This window comes from Dermochelys coriacea, chromosome 14 (genome assembly GCF_009764565.3).
Source record: "Dermochelys coriacea isolate rDerCor1 chromosome 14, rDerCor1.pri.v4, whole genome shotgun sequence".
NCBI lineage: Eukaryota > Metazoa > Chordata > Testudines > Dermochelyidae > Dermochelys > Dermochelys coriacea.
Genome location: NC_050081.1, coordinates 43,079 through 64,916, shown reverse-complemented (window position 1 = coordinate 64,916; position 21,838 = coordinate 43,079). Strand labels below are relative to the sequence as shown.

The 21,838-nt window shown below is 40.6% G+C and overlaps 1 protein-coding gene across 5 annotated transcripts in view; it reads right to left on the bottom strand.

Annotated features, from left to right (window-relative positions):
• CSNK1D (casein kinase 1 delta) overlaps positions 1-21,838 on the bottom strand; it is an 81,194-nt gene that overhangs the window by 20,302 nt on the left and 39,054 nt on the right. For all 5 annotated transcript variants that reach the window (XR_005288807.2, XM_038371435.1, XM_038371438.2 and 2 more), the window contains exons 8-9: positions 18,767-18,938; positions 11,466-11,605 (exon numbers count right to left, since the gene is read on the bottom strand). Coding sequence is in view for 4 of the 5 variants with exons in the window: in XM_038371435.1 (XP_038227363.1) it covers positions 11,466-11,605; positions 18,767-18,938 (312 nt within the window). In the remaining variant the exon portion in view is untranslated. The remainder of the gene's footprint in view (positions 1-11,465; positions 11,606-18,766; positions 18,939-21,838) is intronic.

Sequence of the window (21,838 nt, the reverse complement as noted above, 5' to 3'; positions counted from 1 at the left end):
TGCTGTGTAGCAATGCAGTACCGTGTCTGCCAGCACCCAGGAGACATACGGTGACGGTTAGCTGAGCCGGCTCCATGCTTGCCGTGGTATGGCGTCTGCACAGGTAACTCAAGAAAAAAGGCGCAAAACGATTGTCTGCCCTTGCTTTCACAGGAGGAAGGGAGGGAAGAGGGGCCTGACGATATGTACCCAGAACCACCCGCAACAATGTTTTAGCCCCATCCCAGCCCCACTGGGATTTCTACCCAGAATTCAAAAGGGTGGCGGAAACTGCGGGAACTGTGGGATAGCTACTCACAGTGCAACATTCCGGAAGTTGACGGTTGCCTCGGTACTGTGGACACACTCAGCCGACTACATGCACTTAGAGCATTTGTGTGGGGACACACACAATCGACTGCATAAAAACGCTTTCTACAAAACCGACGTCTATAAATTCGACCTAATTTCGTAGAGTAGATATACCCTAAGGACATTAGGGCTTTTTGCCAGAGCATCACACTGGGAGCTCATATTGAACGGTTTGTCCACTATGATCCTTAAAACCTTTTTCAGAGTCACTGCTTTCCAGGATACAGCCCCCCATTCTTTAGATATGGACTGCGTTCTTTCTGCCCAGATATATGACACTGCATTTGGCTCATTTTGCTGGAATGGGCCCAGCTTACCACACAATCCAGATAGCTATGTATGACTGCCCTGTCCTCACCTTTATTTATCAATAAATAAATTGCTATCTGCAATTCTTCCAAAATGCTTTAAAAATATTATTTGAGGAAGTTTTTATTAGTTTACAAATCCTTGCCATGTAAATATCAAACAATCATTACAAAAGTTGTCTCTTTAAACAAAAGCTAATACACAGGAATATTGTCAGAGCTTTCTATTTAACAGGGTGTTACCATATTACACAATAAACATCTTTGCACGTCCTATAATATGTTTCAGAGTAGCAGCCGTGTTAGTCTGTATTCGCAAAAAGAAAAGGAGTACTTGTGGCACCTTAGAGACTAACAAATTTATTAGAGCATAAGCTTTCGTGAGCTACAGCTCACTTCATCGGAAATGCATCCGATGAAGTGAGCTGTAGCTCACGAAAGCTTATGCTCTAATAAATTTGTTAGTCTCTAAGGTGCCACAAGTACTCCTTTTCTTTCTATAATATGTTGTTGCAAGTGATTTCATTTAATTGAGTGAAATCTCTATATACCCACATTTGACGACCAGGCATGTCTATCAAATGTTAATATTCAAATAAACTGGACAGGTGCCACCTGAAAATTATCAACAGTGATTTTATATTTACTTCCAGATCATTAACTTACATGCTGAAAACAGTGGGTCTAGTACTGATCCCTGCAGAACTCTAATAGAAACACCTCTATTTAATGATTCCCCATTGACAGCTACCTTTTTGAAGATCTGTCAGTTAGTCAGGTCTTAATCCATATAACATGTGCTTCATTGATGTTGTATAGGGCTAGTTATTTAATCAGAATGTCATGAAGTACTAAGTCAAATGCCTTACAAAAGTTTAAGTATATTACATTTACGCAATTACTTTTATCAACCAAACATCTCAAAGAATGAAATAAAATTTGCTTGACAAGACATTTTCCATAAAACCACGTTGACTAGAATTATATTGCGTTCCTTCAATTCTTTATCAATGGAAACCTGTAGCTGCTTTTCCATAATTTTTCCCAGATTGAGGTAGTTGAAATCAGCATTCCAAACAAGAAGGGAAGGTGGGCTGGGAGTATGAATGTGCAGAAGTTATCTGTAAGAACCCTGGTTACAGGTAAATAGCTTTCATTTCTTCTTAGAGTACCTTTTTTGTATATTCCCACTCTTAGGAATTTGGCAAGTAGTGCTCCTCCTTCTGCATCGTCGGGATGGTTAAATAAGGATTGCAGTACTGTCTTACCAACTGAGCATCTGATCTAGATGCCAAATGGCAGATCTACAGATTTCTAATATGAGAGTATGTCTAAGGCAAGCTATAGAGTGCTCTGTTGCTTTTCATTAATGACTTAGGAGTATTTTTACACTCAATACACAGGGGTTCGGTTTCCTTGACCACAGGACACTGTTCCAGGAAGGACAGTTGAGCGGAGATGGGGTCCACTTATCAAGGAAGAGGAAGAGTGTCTTTGGTTACAGACTGGCTAACCTAGTGAGGAGGGCTTTAAAACTAGTTTTAATGGGGACAGGAGACAAAAGCCTACAAGTAAATCACAAACGTGGAAACCTGGGAAAAGAGTTGGAATCTGGGGGGAGCATGGTCAATTATAGCAAGGATAAAGGAGAGATGAGGGAACAGAGAGGGGAAATCACATCATTATCTTACATGTCTGTATACTAATTCAAGAGGTATGGGGAACAAACAGGAAGAACTAGAAATACTAGTGAATAAACACAGAACAAAAAGATGGCTACTGAATCATAGAGCTTGCAATAACCAACAGTTTGAAGGAAGCAATGTATGTTTTATTAGGCTTCTGATTAATTTTCAAGCTAACCGTTGGCCTTGGATCAGGGTCAGGGTATGGCTCTATATTACAACCTTGGTCTGCTATATCAGTGGTTCTCAAAGCTGGTCCACTGCTTGTTCAGGGAAAGCCCCTGGCATGCTGGACCAGTGTGTTTACCTGCCGTGTCCGCAGATTCAGCTGATCGCGGCTCCCACTGACCGCGGTTCGCTGCTCCGGGCCAATGGGGGCTGTGAAAAGCGGCGCAGGCCAAGGGACGTGCTGGCTGCCCTTCCTGTAGCCCCCATTGGCCTGGAGCGGTGAACCGTGGCCAGTGGGAGCTGCGATTGGCCGAACCTGCGGATGCAGCAGGTAAACAAATCAGCCGGCGCGCGAGGGGCTTTCCCTGAACAAGCGGTGGACCGGCTTTGAGAACCACTGCTCTATATCACCATTCGATTTGCCTCTAACTTCCACCTTGAAGGAACACTTTTGGATTTTGTTGTAAGGAACAAGTTTCTTAATGGCATGCTCTTATAGTCTGTCTCTTTCAGAAGAGTCTGACACCTGTGAGACTAGGGATTTCTGCACAGTATGAGCCAATAAAGTGGATTCACATTGACTGGCACCTTAGGACTGGCTCCAGTTAAGAAGATAGACACCTGCACCAGAGAACTGTTGGGTTTTCTGGACCTATCATTTGTTAGAAGGGAATCGGGTCTCTAACACTTGTGGATCCTTTGGCTTGGAGCCAGAAAGTTTAGCTGCTAATGCTTCCTCCAGTAGCAATGCTTGGAGTTGATTCTGAAACTTCTTGCTAGCTCCGGTGCTCAGTCTGCTGCATACAGAGGATTAAAATAGTGAATGACCCTTCCTCCAAGAAAGCGAAACAATTCACATGTGTATCTGAAATAGGAAAGATAGCAGGGCAAAAGGCGTATCTCTTGAACCCCAACTTTGTGGTCTTTGATTCCACAGTTCGGAACCGGGGGATCTGAGCCCCTGTGAAAGCCTTAGTGAAAGAAAGAAAAATTAAAATTGTTACATAATAAACTAAAGACAGCAGTGGGAATGATCTGTTCCATCAAATGCAGGTTGGGGGAGATGGCCAGATTCCTGGTTTGTCTGCTATCAGGGTTGGAAAGAACTGAGGTGGTTGTTGGGACAAGCCCCCTTTTATAGCCATTCACTCCAAATATGTGTAGCAGCAAGAGGAGGGGCAGCATGTATGTGAGAGCACTCTGACAAGCACTGCTACTAGAAAGTTACTTTGGTCCAGGCTGCACCATTGGCGCATCTCAGGAGTGGGGATGCGTACAGACTACTTGAAGAACACATACCTATATCTTTCCAGATATCTTCATCTCTTACAGCTAAAACAAAATTAAAAGTAACTGGCAACATCATCCTGGAGAACCCTTGACTGAGGTGAGACGTGGCACATTTTCCTGATCAAAAAGATCAGAATACCCAATCAGTTTATTTTATCTTATAAAAAAGGATTCAGCACCTTTGAAATGAAATGTGGAAAAAAATCTCTTTTGGGCTGGTTGGATTATAACAGTTAGAAAACAAAAATTCCCTACACTAAGGCATGAGTCATTATCCAAATAAAAAATTCTGAAACTTATTTCTGCAGTGTCAGCGCAAATGAGAACCTTTAACATTGTCTGCTTTATTTTGGAGCTATCACCACCAACCAGAATCCAATTTTTCACTGTCAACTGTGGAACAATCAGAAATTTAAAAGGCAGGATTCCTTAACCATAAAATAATCTTAAATACATGCTTTGAAGAATATCTTGTGCCTGGAATTATCAATGAGGAAACTGACAACAAATCTGGATGGTTCAAGATAATCACCCTCTCAAATATTGTACATGATATACTTGAAATAAATTGATATTAAACATTTTCCCTAACTATTCTTGTAGTACCATCTATATTATATTATAAAAGTGTGATTCAAATCTGAAATACCTAAAAACATTTTGGAAGTCTCTGAGATCAGTGAAATTAAATAAATGCTAAATATGTTTGAAGTTTAATGGTGACCTGAAATGTTTTAAACTATGCACTAAAGTAAATAAGTTTATAGACTGAGAAACTACAGGACTTTTAAACAAAGTTTGAAATCCTTGGCTAGCTAAAATTGCAAAGGGATTCATGTATCCAGTCCCAATATCTACATCGATCCATTTGGAAAGAATAGGGCCTTATATTTATAAAACTTAAGATGTAACAGGATTATGTTCCTATACTCCTTATACTTTAATAGAGAAATGCTTTAGAAAAATGCAATGCACGAATTTGAGCCAAACATTCCATAACTACACGCTAAAGATCTGGAATGAATTATTAACCACACCAGGATTCAGAACACTCTGAAACTTTACCATCAGGAGTTTTATTCCTTCATTACAAGCAAGATACCACTCAGACATGGAAGGGAATAAGAATAAAACACCACTTACTGCAATTTTTCCCCACTAATGACTTGCTTTTATGTCGACCGTTACAAAGAATCTCAAATTCTATCAAAACTGAGAGTTAAACACAGAGTACATACTGAAATAATGCCTATTGGTCAAGAAAAGATAATCATCTTTTCATCTGAGGATCTCCAAGGGATTTAACAATATTAACTATACTTTGCCAAATCTCTGACCATAATAAAATCATCACATATGGGGCAGTGAAAGCTATAATATAAGTTGTATTTAATGTCCAGATATAGCTACCTCACTTACATTATGCTCACAAACTCAGCTGGGATTTATACAAATCCAAATTTAAAACTTCTCAAAATAGCTGCTTTCTTTCCCCCAAAATCTGCTGAAAAAGCACCGCCTTCCCCCTCCCCAACTGTACAACTCCCCCACTTTAAAACTAGCGGGACCACTAGACAAGTCAGTGATCTGGAACTCAAAGTTCAATACCTTGCCCTTCAGAGCTAAAAATGGAGACCATTCCCAGATTTCAAAACAGATAAACAGGACTTGTTTCTAAACCTGGATGGGTCCTGAGACAGACTTTAAACGTCCTAAAATTTCTGTGTGTGAAGAATTTAAGGTAATTTTAAAAGAGGCTTTAAAAATGTATTTCCCTCTTTCTCTGAGATCTATGGGAGTAATGATATTAAGAGAGTTTGGCTTTACAAGCGGAGGAACACAAAAAACATTCCAAATAAAGATTTTATAAATTCAACTATTTCTCAGATGTATTAAGAGTAGCTATTACTTTATATATTTATTATACGCATCCATAAATAGAAAGTTTTCACTGCCCCATTCAGTGTGCAAGTTCAATAGTGAAAGAAGCAGAGCTCTGTAGTGTCTGTGGCTGAGGCCCAGATTTGAATTTGAACAGTGTGGACTGCTGTTTTGCGCATAATCCTGACTCATTCAATGGGAGATGCATGATGTTCAGAGTACTGACTCCCAAATCTACAACCCTCTTTCAATTATTTATTATCTTCTCCCTCCCCCTTCACTCTCTACTGCCTAAATCCACATTGAGGATAGTTTCCCCTGCTACAGTTCAGCATATTTCTAAAGTCAAGTAAAGTGAGAGCTCTCTGCATTTTTTTTTGTTTGCAATGTCCAATTTTTGCAAGATTTTGGTAGGGAGAAAGTCTTTCAAGTTCACTTTCAAAATAAACATATTTGCAATTAATTCTGAACTCATTAATTCTATTATTAAATCCCAGATCATTAAATTCATTTTAAAAAATGGATAATGTTGATTAGCACTCAGCATCTCAAAATCTGACACACAGGCAAGCAAAACAAAGCGGAATGCCAGCCATGACAGCTGAATTTACTTCCCAGATAACAATATTCCTGTACATCAGGGATAGCCAACCTGCGGCTCTTCAGAAGTTAATATGCAGCTCCTTGTACAGGCACCGACTCCGGGACTGGAGCTACAGGCGCCAACTTTCCAATGTGCCGGGGCGTGCTCAATGCTCAAACCCTGGCTCTGCCACAGGTCCTGCCCCCATTCCACCCCTTCCCACCCCATCCTGAACCTGCTGTGCCCTCGCTCCTCCCTATTTCCCCCCAGAGCCTCCTGCTTGCCACGAAACAGCTGATTGGGAGGGAGGGAGAGGCACTGATCCACGGGGCTGTCAGTGGGTGGGAGGCCCTGGGAGTGGAGGATGGGGAGCTGCTGACATATTACTGTGGCTCTTTGGCAATGTACATTGGTAAATTCTGGCTCCTTCTCAGGCTCAGGTTGGCCACCCCTGCAGTATATCAACTAGGGCTGTTAAACTATTAAAAAAAATTAATCGTGTTTAATGATTAAAAAAAATCATGATTAATCAGTTTTAATTGCACTGTTAAACAATGAGAATACCATTTATTTAAATAGTTATGGATTTCTACATTTCCAAATATTGATTTCAATTATAAAACACAATACAAAGTACAAATATTTGCACTGTAAAAAAGATAAAACAAAATAAATAGTATTTTTCAATTCATCTCATACAAGTACTGTAGTGAAATCTCTTTATTGTCGAAGTGCAACTTATAATTTATTTTTGAGTGCAGTTATATAAACAATATAAAACTTCAGAGCCTACAGGTCCACTCGGTCCTACTTCTTGTTCAGCCAATTACTAAGACAATACACATTTGTTTACATTTTGGGGAGATAATGTTGCACATTTACAATATCACCTGAAAGTGAGAACAGACGTTCGCATAGGACTTTTGTAGCTGGAGTTGCATTCATATGCCCCTTCATGCTTCAGTCACTATTCCAGAGGACATGCTTCCATACTGATGATGGGTTCTGCTCGATAACCATCCAAAGGAGGGCAGATTGATGCACGTTCATTTTCATCATCTGAATCAGATGCCACCAACAGAAGGTTGATTTTCTTTTTTGGTGGTTTGGGTTCTGTAGTTTCCAAATAGGAGTGTTGCTTTTTTAAGACTTCTGACACCATGTTCCACACCTCATCCCTCTCAGATTTTGGAAGGCACTTCAGATTCTTAAACCTTGGATCAAGTGCTATAGCTATCTTTAGAAACATCATATTGGTAACATCTTTGCGTTTTGTCAAATCTGCAATGAAAGTGTTCTGAAATCAAACATATGCTGGGTCGTCATCCAAGACTTCTGTAACATGACATATATGTCAGATGCAGGTAAAACCACGGAGCAGGAGACAATTCTCCCCCAAGGAGTTCAGTCACAAATTAAATAACACTTTTTTTTTTTTTTTTAAACAAGCAGCATCAGCCTGGAAGCATGTCCTCTGGAATGCTGGCCGAAGCACAAAGAAGCATACGAATGTTTAGCATATCTGGAATGTAAATAACTTTCAACACCAGCTACAAAAGTGCCATGTGAATGCTTGTTCTCACTTTCAGGTGACATTCCAAGTTCCCTGTAAGTTGCACAGCCATGCAGCAGGCTCTCAAGAGCTGTGCAGATGGGGAGAGGAGCCCTTACCCCCAGTCCAGCCCCGCCCGAGGTGTGGGGAGAGGAGCCCCTACCCCCAGCCCAGCCCCGCCGCACTGGAGATGCAGGGGAGAGGAGCCCTTGCCCCAGCCCAGCCCAGCCTCATCAGAGCTGCTGCAGCCAAGGAGAGGCACCTCTCACCAGCTGCTGTGGGGAGAGAAGGCTGGGGGGAGTCTTCTCTCTCCACCACAGCCCTGGGGCAGCCTGCACCGCAAACCCCTCATCCCCAGCCTCACCCCAGAGCTCGGGCCCCCCCTCACCCTTCATCCCTGGCCCCACCCCAGAGCCTTAGCTGGAGCCCTCACCCTCTGCCCCAGCCCTGAGCCCCTCCTGCACCCCAAGCCCCTCCTCCCCAGCCCCATCCCAGAGCCTGGACCCCCAGCCAGAGTCCTCCCCCCCACACACACACCCCAACCCTCTGTTTCAGCTCTGAGCCTCCTTCCACATTCCAAACCCCTCAGCCTGACCCCCACCACACATCACCTCCATATTGGTGCACATAAAAATATTCATTCCGCACAAGGACAAAAAAAATTAGAGGGAACACTAGACATTGAAAATAAGAACCAGGCAGCATTATCTCCCATAAATGTAAAGACATTAATTAGTTTGTCTTAGCGATTGGCTGAACAAGAAATAGGACTGAGAAGACTTGTAGGCTTTAAAAGTTTTACATAACTGCACTCAAAATAAAACAATGTAACAAAAAATTCTACATTTGTAAGTTGCACTTTCATGATAAAGAGACTGCACTCCAGTACTTGTATGACAGGAGTGGTCAAACTACAGCCTGTGGGCCAAATCCGGCCCACAAGCCATTTTAATCCGGCCCTCGAGCTCCCATGGGGGAGCGGGCTCTGAGGCTTGCCCCATTCTGGTGCTCCAGCTGGAGAGCAGGGATGGGGGCCACTCCACGCAGTTCCCGGAAGTAGCGGCATGGCTCCCCCCGGCTCCTATGCGTAGGGGCAGCCAGGGGGCTCCTCTCTGCTCCCTGCCCCCGCCACAAGTGCTGCCCCTGAAGCTCCCATTGGCCGGAAAGGTGCCTGCGGATGGGACAGCATGCAGAGCCGCCCGGCCATGCCTCCGCGTAGGAGTCAGAGAAGGGACATGCCGCTGCCTATGGGAACCACTTGTGGTAACCACCACCCAGAGCCTTCACCTCTGAGCCTCCCCCCATGCCACAACCCACTGCCCCAGCCCTGATCCCCCACCCGCCCTCCAAACCCTTCAATCCCAGCCCGGAGCATCTTCCTGCACTCCAAACCCCTCATCCCCAGCCCCACCTCAGAGCCTGCACCCCCTGCTGGATCCTGCACCCATTCACACAGCTCAACCCTCTGCCCCAGCCCTGATCCCCCTCCTGCCCTCCAAACCCCTCAGTCCCAGCCCAGAAGACCTTCCTACACCCCAAACTCATCCCTAGCTCCACCCCCACCCCAGAACATGCACCCCCAGTTGGAGCCCGATCCTGCACCCTGAACTCCTCATTTTTGGCCCCACCCGGGAGCCTGCATCCCCAACCAGAGCCCTCACCCCCTCATGCACCCAACCCCAATTTTGTGAGCAATCATGACCCAGCATACATTTCTACTCCCAGATGTGGCCCTTGGGCCAAAAAGTTTGCCCACCCCTGTTGTATGAGGTGAACTGCAAATATTTATTTTGTTGACCTTTCTTACTGTGCACATATTGTAATAAAAATAATATAAAGTGAGCACTGTACATTTTGTATTCTGTGTTGTAACTGAAATCAATATATTTGAAAATGTATAAGTCATCCAAAGTTATTTATAAGAAATTTAAATTGGTATTCTATTATTAACACTGCAATTAAAATTGCGATTAATCACAATTAATTAGTTTAATCAAGTTAATTTGTTTTGAGTTACTTGCAATTAATTGAATAGAAGGACTCTGTGAATAACTGATATTTCAAAGCAAATGCATCCCTGAAGTCTCCACAATCTAATTTATGTCTGGAGATAAGTTTGTATTCTAGAGAACCCTAAGATGAGCCATGTGTATACTAAAATTTAAGATACAGGTTCTGTTGGGTCTAGAATTTCTCATCTTCTCTATACACTAAGAATGCTGTATTGATTTAAAGGCAATTCTATAATGAACATCACCACAGTATGACCATTTACACTGCAGCCTACCACCATCCTATAGAGGTTGCACTTAAACAGTCACTAAAGCAGTTTAGGCACAATTTTAACTATTTATAAAAACAGCTAGTGTGTGTCTACTGTGTTGGAAAAACAATGGCATTATACATTTTTAAAAGGATATTAATTTAACTAATTAAAAAGCTACTGTTAATTCTGAACCTTGTTAAAAAGTCCATTAATGCAGAGAGAAAGTGAACTTTGCAGAAGGCATACAAATTGAATTCTGACAGAATTATGTCACCCTAACTAAAGACAGTGATGATGTGCTTGTTAAATAAGTATTAAATACTCAATTAGCAGTTTTGTTTCTCCTAGAAAGCCACAGATGAGAAGAAATAAGCCAATGTTTACAAAATGTCTAAAAAGCTAGTAAAGTTAAGAAAATTTTACTTTTACACTTTAAAAAGGGAAATACAAGTACTGGGAGTTAAGCGAAAAATCCAGAAGTTGTAAAGGAAAGGTACCTGATAGCATGTTTAAGGTTCTACCTAGCTATCAAAACAGGAAAGATACAGTGAAAGAAGGAACAAAACAGAAGTGGAATAGAAAAGTAAAAGATTACATGGAAGAAAAAATGTAGTTCAAGACTTAATTATCTTGACTAAGTATACCACATCATATTTACACCTCAGATTTACAGCAATTGCTATATTTCTACAATATTAGATACTCTCAGCAGTAAAACACAAACAGAAAAAACCACCCAAAACAATAAAATGCACAAGCCATGTTTTCTAGATGGCACAAGACTTTTGAATTCTGCAGTTAAAATGACTAAGATAATTTTAAGATCCTTTAAGATCCTGATTATTATAGTATCTGTAATCATGTCTAATTGCAAATATAGGACATTGTTCTGACTGCTTTAGTGAAATAAATATATAGCACATTCCACCAAATAGCACATATGACCCTTTGGGCTCCTACTGCATAGTTAACATCTTCTCATATGACTCTTTAATACAGCCCTGGCATTAAAAGGCTTGTCACTGGGGGTACACAAAGAAATAGAAAGATGGAGATTAAACAAAAAAATTGCCCTTGTTCAGTTCTTTACAGATCAATATAATACTTTGTTTTATGTTGAACTGATATTGTAAGACAAAGGCCTTATGAGTGGCATGTGTTAATATATTTCCTCGGGTACCTCCAACAAAGCAAAAAAGGTAGGAACTACATATCTAAATATTCTAAACTCCTTTACAAAATAAGGACGTGAATATTCTTCAGTATGAAATCCCATTGATTAACTGGTAAGCTGACACAGGAAGGTACAACAGCCTGGTCAAAATAAGTATTCTCAAATTAAAACCCTCCCTTTTCCCATAAAAAGGTGTTTATTCTGTACCTGTGAAGTTGACATGCGAGAAGTATCTTGGCGGCCTGTTAAATCAGACGAAGAGATATTGACAGGGGCACCACGATGCAGTCTCATGCTCACTTTCCGTTCTCGCTCCATTCCAGACACTGGCCGAGGAGAGGCATTAGCTGTGAGAAAGATTGTATTAGCCTGATCACTTAACTTTCTTAAAATACAGTTTTAAACAGGATTTAAAGAGGTGTTAGTTTTTAAGACCTTTAAAAAAAAAAAAACTTGTTTGACCAGGGAATGGACAAACACCTAAGTCCCTTTTGCAATGACAGTAAGCAGAAACAGCAGTTAAGTTAACCTATGTAATAACCAGGTGTTAGATTTGATTACAGCAGAGAGGGAAAAAGAAAAGTCTACAGTCATTTAAACTGGACAGAAGACCAGGTCAAGATTTAAGAACAGAAGAGCTGCCATACTGGTTCAGAACATGGCTCACCCTGCCCAGCACCCTGTCTCCACAGTGGCGCATACCAGAGCTCCAGGACAGTTATGAAGAGATCCATCCCTATCTACCTCTCCCGGTTTCTGATATTCGAAGGTTTAGGGTCACCCTGAGCATGGTGTTGCATCCCTGACCATCTTGGGCAATAGTTATTGATGGATCTGTCCTGCCTGAACTTAGCCAGGTTTTTGTTTGTTTGTTTTAAACACTCATTGTCATGGAATGTTGCGATTCCCAAAAGTATGACTTCCACAGGTTAGCTGTGCATCATGTGAAGAAGTACTTCCTCTTATTTGTGTTAAACCTGCTACCTATTATTTTCATAGGGTGACCTCTGGTTTATGTGGGAAAGGATAAACAACACTCCTCTATTCACTTTTTCCACACTATTTATGATCTTATAGACCTCTATCAGATCCCCCTCTTAGTCCTCTCTTTTCTAAGATGACAGGTTTCAGAGTAGCAGCCGTGTTAGTCTGTATTCGCAAAAAGAAAAGGAGTACTTGTGGCACCTTAGAGACTAACAAATTTATTAGAGCATAAGCTTTCGTGAGCTACAGCTCACTTCATCGGATGCATTTGGTGAAAAAAAAAAAAAAGAAGAAAAAAAAAACTTTTTTTCCACCAAATGCATCCGATGAAGTGAGCTGTAGCTCACGAAAGCTTATGCTCTAATAAATTTGTTAGTCTCTAAGGTGCCACAAGTACTGTAAGGAGAGTGATCACTTTAGATAAGCCATCACTAGCAGCAGGGGGGGGGGAAAGGAGGAAAACCTTTCATGGTGACAAACAAGGTAGGCTATTTCCAGCAGTTAACAAGAATATCTGAGGAACAGTGGGGGGGGGGAGAAATAACATGGGGAAATAGTTTTCCTTTGTGTAATGACTCATCCATTCCCCGTCTCTATTCAAGTCTAAATTAATTGTATCCAGTTTGCAAATTAATTCCAATTCAGCAGTCTCTCGTTGGAGTCTGTTTTTGAAGCTTTTTTGTTGAAGGATAGCCACTCTTAGGTCTGTAATCGAGTGACCAGAGAGATTGAAGTGTTCTCCAACTGGTTTTTGAATGTTATAATTCTTGACATCTGATTTGTGTCCATTCATTCTTTTATGTAGAGACTGTCCAATTTGACCAATGTATATGGCAGAGGGGCATTGCTGGCACATGATGGCAAATATCACATTGGTAGATGCGCAGGTGAACGAGCCTCTGATAAAAGAAAAGGAGTACTTGTGGCACCTTAGAGACTAACAAATTTATTAGAGCATAAGCTTTCACCATGAAAGGTTTTCCTCCTTTCCCCCCTCTGCCGCTGGTGATGGCTTATCTTAAGTGATCACTCTCCTTACAGTTTTCAGAGTAGCAGCCGTGTTGGTCTGTATTCGCAAAAAGAGAGGGAGTACTTGTGGCACCTTGGAGACTAGCAAATTTGTTGGAGCGTGGGCTTTCGTGAGCTACAGCTCACTTGCATCCGATGAGGTGAGCTGTGGCTCACAAGTGCTTGTGCTCTGGTGAATTTTTTGGTTTCTAGGGTGCCACAAGTACTCCTTTTCTTTCTCCTTACAGTGTGTATGATAAACCCATTGTTTCATGTTCTCTGTGTGTATATCAATCTCCCCTCTGTTTTTTCCACCAAATGCATCCGATGAAGTGAGCTGTAGCTCACAAAAGCTTATGCTCTAATAAATTTGTTAGTCTCTAAGGTGCCACAAGTACTCCTTTTCTTTTTTCTAAGATGAGCACCCCTAATCCTTTTAGTTCCTCCTATGGAAGCTTTCCATATCCTTGCTCACCTTTGTTGCTTTTCTTTGAACCTTTTCCAGTTCCTCAACATCCTCTTTGGAGATGGGGTGACCAGAACTGGACACAGTATTCAAGGTGTAGGCGCACCATATATTTATGTAGGAGCATTACAATTCTGATGACTATGATATTTTCCATCTTATTTTCTATACCTTTCCTAATAGTTCCTAACAGACTGTTAGCCTTTTTGACAGCTACTGCATACAGAGTGGACGTTTTCCGAGAACTGTCCACAGTGACACCAAGATCTCTTTCTTGGGTGGCAATAGCTAATTCAGAATCCATCATATATATATAGTTGGGATTATTTTTTCCAATGTTCATTACTTTGCACTTAACATTGAATTTCATCTGCCATTTTGTTGCCTAGTCACCCAGCTTTGGGAGATTCCCGTGCAACTCCTCACAGTCTGCTTTGGACTTGACTATCTTGAATAATTCTATATTGTCCAGAAACACTGCCACTTCTGTTCACCGCCTTTTGAAGATCATTTATTAATACGTTGAACAGTACAGGTCCCAGTACAGATTGCTGGGGGACCCTGTTATTCACCTCTTTCCACTAGGAAAACTGATTTATTTATTCCTACCCTTTAAACCTGTTTTATTTAGTAGAAGACAAACAGGATTGTCTTGATCTCCTCAGCTTAAGTATAAAATATCAAGCCCTAGAAATTCATGAGCTATGCTGTTAGCTGAGGGACCAGCAGTCAGTTGCACCAGATGCTGTTCTCCTGTGAGAAGAAATTTTGTCTTGGAGGAGCAGGGAGAAGAGGGAAGAGAAGATCCATCTTTGGACAGATGCAGGAACTCAGATATAACCAAGTCTGCTGTGTCCAGATTGGCGAGACTAAGATCATTCTGGATCTCTTCTGTCAAATCTCCATATTTCAAGGATGAATGGAAATGGAGGAAAGGTGTAAGAGGAGCTCTTTCTTGTCAATGTAAAAAAAAAAGTGTCTAATACAGATGGGATCCCTGCTTGGTCTCAAGCAGATCTTCACATGAGCAACCGAAGATCTGAATGCTTACTTGTGATGGATGATGTAGCCCATAGTAGGATATAATAGCTAGCAAAATAATCCTAATCCAGCCAGCAGTATCAATACGTTTCTTTTTCTGAAATTAATCCATTTTATTCTTATATTTTATTAGTATTAATTCCTTGGAATTTAGGATGTGTTGAGATATGTATTTCCTAATAAGAAGTTTTGCTGAAATGCAAGAAGCCTACTGGCCTGTAAGATCTGCTATATAGTAAAAAGTATAATCAGTTAAGAATATGTCAGCATAAAGGCTGGCAACCTTTGGCACAGATGAGAATGGTCCCTGAACTTTTGGGAACCAGAGGGAGGAACTATCCACATCACATCACAGGTTTATTTGGCTTCTACAATTGTTTGGTAACGAAAGGGTACACCACAACTTGGAGGTCATCAAGAGAGCCTAGGTTGGCAGTTTTGGAATGAGATAATCCTTATTAATATATTTAGAAAGTAAGTGTCATAATCCACTAATCTATAGGAGAAGGGTACCCATTAATTTTGTAGGGTACGGAAATAAGATTTGGATATAGTAAGTTGGGCCTGAATTACATAGGTCAGGATCCTATAAAATACCTTGTAAGAGAGCTCTTAGGAGGTAGCTTCTGCTGGGTTTGGCTCTTCTAAATTCTACGCTCTTCTAACTCCTGAAGCTTCAGTTTTTTGGAGTGCTTTTTCCAGTTCTCCTATACTCTACAGACTAACTTTTCATCTATCTATCTATCTATTCTATCTACTGCACAAGCTGTGCTAATAGCGTGATAGAATAGTATAATACTCAACATTCCTAACCATTGAGGAAGCCAGCACCATCGCATAATCAGCAACGTCAGGAATGAGGCTGGTCCTTCACCTCCTATTACTGTCCTCAAGGAAGGGTGCGAGTATGTTAGGTTAAGGTACTTATAATAGAAATGGTACCACCAGGAGTTTTGGAATTCTTTTACTGTTTTGCAGTTATAAGTTTCAATGCATTTCTTATTTTTATGTTAATTTCAATAAAAGTTTATCAATTTGGTATTGTCCTCAGTGTGTGTGTTCTTGCCAAGCACCCCGAGAATCCTCTCCCGACATAGAATCTCTGAGTTCTTGAACTCTGTAGCCTGAATTGGATAAGAACCTATAAATCTTCTGGTCGGATGCAATCAGTGGTGAGCCACAACAACTAACTCATCAAATTCAGGTCAACAATGATGTGTCCCCTTCCATTTGATGTAAGCTTTTTCTTTTTTTTTCTTTTTTTTTTTTTTTAAAGTGTTAAGTGCAGAGCAGATATTTTAATGAACCATCCACACCGATCAATTACTTTTGGACAGAGGCAACACAATTATATTTCTGATCTGTGGTGAAAAGATTTGTAAACCAGCCTGATGACCCTAAGCTCTAGCAAGTTTATGGGGAGCTGCTGCTCATTGGGCTTCCGAAGTCCACAGACAGAGATCCTAAATGTGTTCCCCAACCTAGACTGGAGGCATTCATGACATGTGTTATCAGAATAGGCTGAAATAAACGCTTTTTTTTTTTTTTAAAGACATTCCCTTGTTTTAGCCATTACCATAGGGAGGTTTGAGGGAGAAATGTTAATAAAATGGGACACGATAGAAGTATATAAAATAATGGTCTAGAGAATGTGGATTAGAAGCTTCTGTTTTTTCCATCTCATAACACAAAAACAGGGGACATTCAATGACATAAGGAAATACTCTTTTAATACATAATTTGACTGTGGAACTCACTGCCACAGGATGTTGACGAGGCTACTACTTTAGCACACTTCAGAAAGAGAGCAAACATTTATATGGATAAAAAGAATATCTAGAGTTATAATGGCTAATATTAAAGAGTATGAAAGGATACTAAAACTTGTGCTTCAGAGTTTAACCCAATTTCTAATTAGTGAATAGAATAAAACTTTCACGGTGGGGAAAAAGAGGAGCAGATTATCCCACATCTGTCTACTGTGGGCTTTCTCGCCCCTTCCTGTGAAGCATCTGGTACTGGGCTACAGTCTGAAGCAGAATGCTGGACTAGATGGATCACAGGTCTGATTCGGTAATTCCTAATTTTGGGTAAGACCAAAGGTGAATTAAAATATCAAAAATTTGAAAAAGTGAACTTTTCAACCTAAAACTAACAATGAGATTTGTTTGTGTAATATGAAGTAAAAAGGGAGAGGTCGGTTCCAGCAGGAAGATGGGGCTTGAGGGAGCTCTGTGCTTCCCTTCAACTGCTGTTCCAATATGTTCAGTAACAGCATGTCTTGACACATGATTTCTGCAGTGAGGTTCTACAGAAGTAATGTTATGAAAAAGAAATTGATTTTATTATCTGAATAAGTGGAAGTCAGTACAGAACTACTAATCTGTTATGTAACAGCAAGATCAAAGGTGTCATTTTAGTTTGCCACTGTGCTGGAAATCTATTTTCTCATGATAACTACGCTGAGGTGCAATAAAAGATCCAAGCCCAACTTCAGTACACTAGGCGATTATTTAACTCTTTAAAAAAGCCTTAAAGAAAAAAATAATAGATCAGTCCTATGGAATCTTATGTTATTCCTTACATAAGGAGAAAATCATTTTGGTATACAATGAAAATAAAATCACCATTAGGGAAAATCTCTTTACATACTATTTTTTATATTTATTAGTCTGAAGTGGGGACTCAGCAAAACACTTACAAATGTAATGACTTTATAAATGGAATGTCCTGAAAATAAAATTTGCTTGGAAAAGGAGATCTTTCTGCAGTGAGTAAAGTGTTTAAGTGTTACCAAACCAAAGCAGGTATTTAAGGCAAGAATCCAAATTAGACTAGCACGTAGCAAGGCAATTATTATGCACAACAGAAAGGAAAATCTCTTCCAGTAATTTATGGAAAGAACAGCATTTACAGAGAGAATGTTTACAAAATATCTCCCTAATTCTGGTTATTTACTCAAATTGATTTTGAAGGACTACAAAATGGTATATTTATAGATTCATATATACTAAGGTCAGAAGGGACCATTATGAGCTAGTCTGACCTCCTGCACAACGCAGGCCATAGAATTTCACCCACCCACTCCTGCAAAAAACCTCACCTATGTCTGAGCTATTGAAGTCCTCAAATCGTGGTTTAAAGACTTCAAGGAGCAGAGAATCCTCCAGCAAGTGAGCCATGCCCCATGCTACAGAGGAAGGCGAAAAACCTCCAGGGCCTCTTCCAATCTGCTCTGGAAGAAAATTCCTTCCTGACCCCAAATATGGCAATCAGCTAAACCCTGAGCATATGGGCAAAATTCACCAGCCAGATACTACAGAAAATTCTTTCCTGGGTAACTCAGATCCCATCCCATCTAACATCCCATCACAGGCTATTAGGTCTATTTACCATGAATATTTAAAGATCAATTAATTACCAAAATCATGTTATCCCATCATACCATCTCCTCCATAAACTTATCGAGTTTAAAGCCAGACAGATCTTTTGCCCCCACTGCTTCCCTTGAAAGGCTATTCCAAAACTTCGCTCCTCTGATGGTTAGAAAACTTCGTCTAATTTCAAGTCTAAACTTCCTGATGGCCAGTTTATATCCATTTGTTCTTGTGTCCACATTGGTACTGAGCTTAAATAATTCCTCTCCCTCTCCAGTATTTATTCCTCTGATATATTTATAAAGAGCAATCATATCTCCCCTCAACCTTCTTTTAGTTAGGCTAAACAAGCCAAGCTCCTTGAGTCTCCTTTCATAAGACAAGTTTTCCATTCCTCGGATCATCCTAGTAGCCCTTTTCTGTACCTGTTCCAGTTTGAATTCATCCTTCTTAAACATGGGAGACCAGAACTGCACACAGTATTCCAGGTGAGGTCTCACCAGTGCCTTGTATAACGGTACTAAAATCTCCTTATCCCTACTAGAAATACCTCTATATTTCAGTAACCAGGAAGTAGCTGAAGAATAGCATAGTCTGTAAGATGAGTCTGCTCCAGGAATTTGATTACTTACCAGTATGCGAAGTTGGAGTAAGGGGAGGAGGTGGAGCTACGTCTTGCGTTCCCCTCAGCCTCCCAGAAGCAGTGGAGGGTAAACCACGTACTGCAGGATTTCGTGTATGTCTCAATCTTTCCTCTCGTTCTCTTCTTTCACGTTCAGCATCTTCAGCAGCTCTGCTTGCACCCTGTAAGTCATGAGACTAGTTAACAATTAGGGTCAGTATTGAGCTTAGTACTCTATTTCATATAAATACTAATGACTAAAATAACATTTAACACATGGAGCATGAAACAGAACCTGACCGTTTGTTACTACTGCTGTAAGTTCCCATCAAAACTACAGTATTTAATTTAATTTGTATTTCATTATAGCATCCAGATATTATAGTTATGAGAAGGACTGTGATGTCAGAAATCCTATCTAACACATGTCCATTGTCATGGCATCTGGGTACCTTACAATAGTTACAAGTAACAGTAATTGCCTTCTTCCAAAAATTCGGAAGTTGACCTCACAAACCACAGAACCTGCTCTGATGGGAAAATACCAATTAAAGATCTGATTGTACTTGATCTTACTTTCTACCCTAAAGCTGATCACACTCACAGAGCACAAGAGGAGTGGAATTCATAGATGAAGGACTTGTCTGAGAACACCCTTTTCCTGGGTCTGAAAAATACACCAGAAACAACCCTGCTGATATAAAGGCTTGTCTTCACTACAGAAAGATTGGTTTCAGAGTAGCAGCCGTGTTAGTCTGTATTCGCAAAAAGAAAAGGAGGACTTGTGGCACCTTAGAGACTAACAAATTTATTAGAGCATAAGCTTTCGTGAGCTACAGTTCACTTCATCGGATGCATTTGGTGGAAAAAACAGAGGGGAGATTTATATACACACACACAGAGAACATGAAACAATGGATTTATCATACACACTGTAAGGAGAGTGATCACTTGTAGAAAGATTGACACTGATGCAATCGATGCAGAAGGGGTCGATTTAGCAGGTCTAGTGAAGACCCGCTAAATCAATGATAGAGCACTCTCTGGTGGACTCCGGTATTCCAGCTCTCTAAGAAGAGTAAGGGAAGTCAACTGAAGAGCGTCTCCCATTGATGCAGCGCAGCGAAGACACTAGGATAAGTCGACCTAAGCTTCATGGAGTCCAGCTACATTATTCACTTAGCTGGAGTAGCATAACTTGGGTCGACTTACCCCAGTAGTGAAGAAAAGCCCTTAGCCATTGTGACAGGACATACTGGAAAAAACAATCTTTAGGGTTCCATGTCACTCAAGATTTACATCAATCAGCACCTGAAGTTGCACTCAGAAGTATGAAACACTGATATAATATAATCTTAGCATATCACCATCTCAAGAGCTGAACCATTTCATTCTCCACAAGCTGAGTCTGCTTGAAACTCTTAGGGAGGCTACAGGCAGAGGACATTGCAGTAATCTAGTTTTGAAGTGAAAAGCAAGGATCAGCATTAGGTCAGCATCTAGTTCAAACTACTACCAACTTTCAAAAAATCCAGGAGTAGAGCACTGATCAAACAATATTCTGAACTGGCAAACTAAGTTATGGAACTTGCACAAATTTCTGTAGATCCCATTCAATCCATATAAAATGCAACTGCTAAGATCTCCTTACCAGTTGATCTGATCACATCCCTGGCCCCCTCTGAATATGTAGAATGATTCCCTTCACTTATGTACTGCATCAACTTTTGCTGGCATACCACAGACTTCTATTTAGCACTTTTTTGTTCTTGTATCTTCTGTCAAAGATGTCTAGGGGTTTGATTAATGCCAACTTTGACCCCATTCGTCCAAATCTCTCAGCTGTCACCAAGCTTTCTTTTATGTTGTCCTCTGTGTATGCAACTGCATTCCTGAACTGATCTATAAAGCCATGTTCCTTTCTTTCATTTAAATCCCTCTTGAAGATACACCTCTTTCCGGAGGCATAATAAAAGCAGCTGAGAAAATCACTGACTTATTTATTTAACTTATACTTTAAACTGCTCATCCATGCTGAAGGACTGAATGCTGAGGTGGACAGACATAAGAACACTGCAACTGAACCTGTGAATTGGTCTGGAGGAAATGCATGCGGGGCTGAATGATGGAGAATTAGAATTTCACTTAAAAACCAGTCATAACAAGAAGCATTCAGTCACCCCCTAATCATTTTGCTTATACATTTTATCCCTTTCCTCTTCTCTTGGTGGGGTTTTATTTTCTTCAGATTATAAGCCTTTTCAAGCAAGGTGTGTGTCATCTTCTATGTTTAGGAGGGACATGGCATAGGAACTAATGCAATATAAAGTTTTAAAAATTATTTGTTTTTGTAGATGTTTTATAAGTTTGGGTAGTTTGCATTTTCTGATAACTAGATGCAGCAAATTTTTCTTTGAATGATCTGAGATTCATAGCAATGAAACTGGGATGGGCAGCAGCAAGATCAGAAATTTTGTTTCAACAAATAGCCTGAAGAAAACTGGGATGGAGATCACCAGAATTAGAGCTACAATAGCAGAATTATATTGTCCCAAACTTTCCCTACATCTCTCCAGAATGCAGCATTGATCAGGTGTCCCAAGAGCAACAGGCTCTGCAAACTCTGAAAACCCTTTCTGTACAAAAGCATAATAAAAACTCCAATAAATGTTATGAGCACAGGGGTTCAAATCAAAAGATTTCCTACTTTGGGGAAGGCCACTTGTGTGAAAGTTCTCCCTCATTATCAATTATTGTCCTGTTCCTCCTACTCTAGGTATTAGACATCCATTATTCTGGTACAGTGATTTCTAGTAATTACTGGTTATGTCTACCCTGCAATGTTAGCCTGGTCTCAGATTCAGGCTTGAGCCCAGACCACTGTTTCATCTACAAACAAATCTCTCAGAATGGTGGGAACAATGTAGTAGTACCCTTTGTCGTTTATATACTCTTGTACTCCTTGAAGAGGGCAAACTATGGGCACGAGTCCCATCAATGGCCCCAGTGCAATCTGGAAAACCCCATTCTCTCAAAATCAGCAGTTACTTCAGGAATGTCTTTTATGCTCGCCACCTTGTGA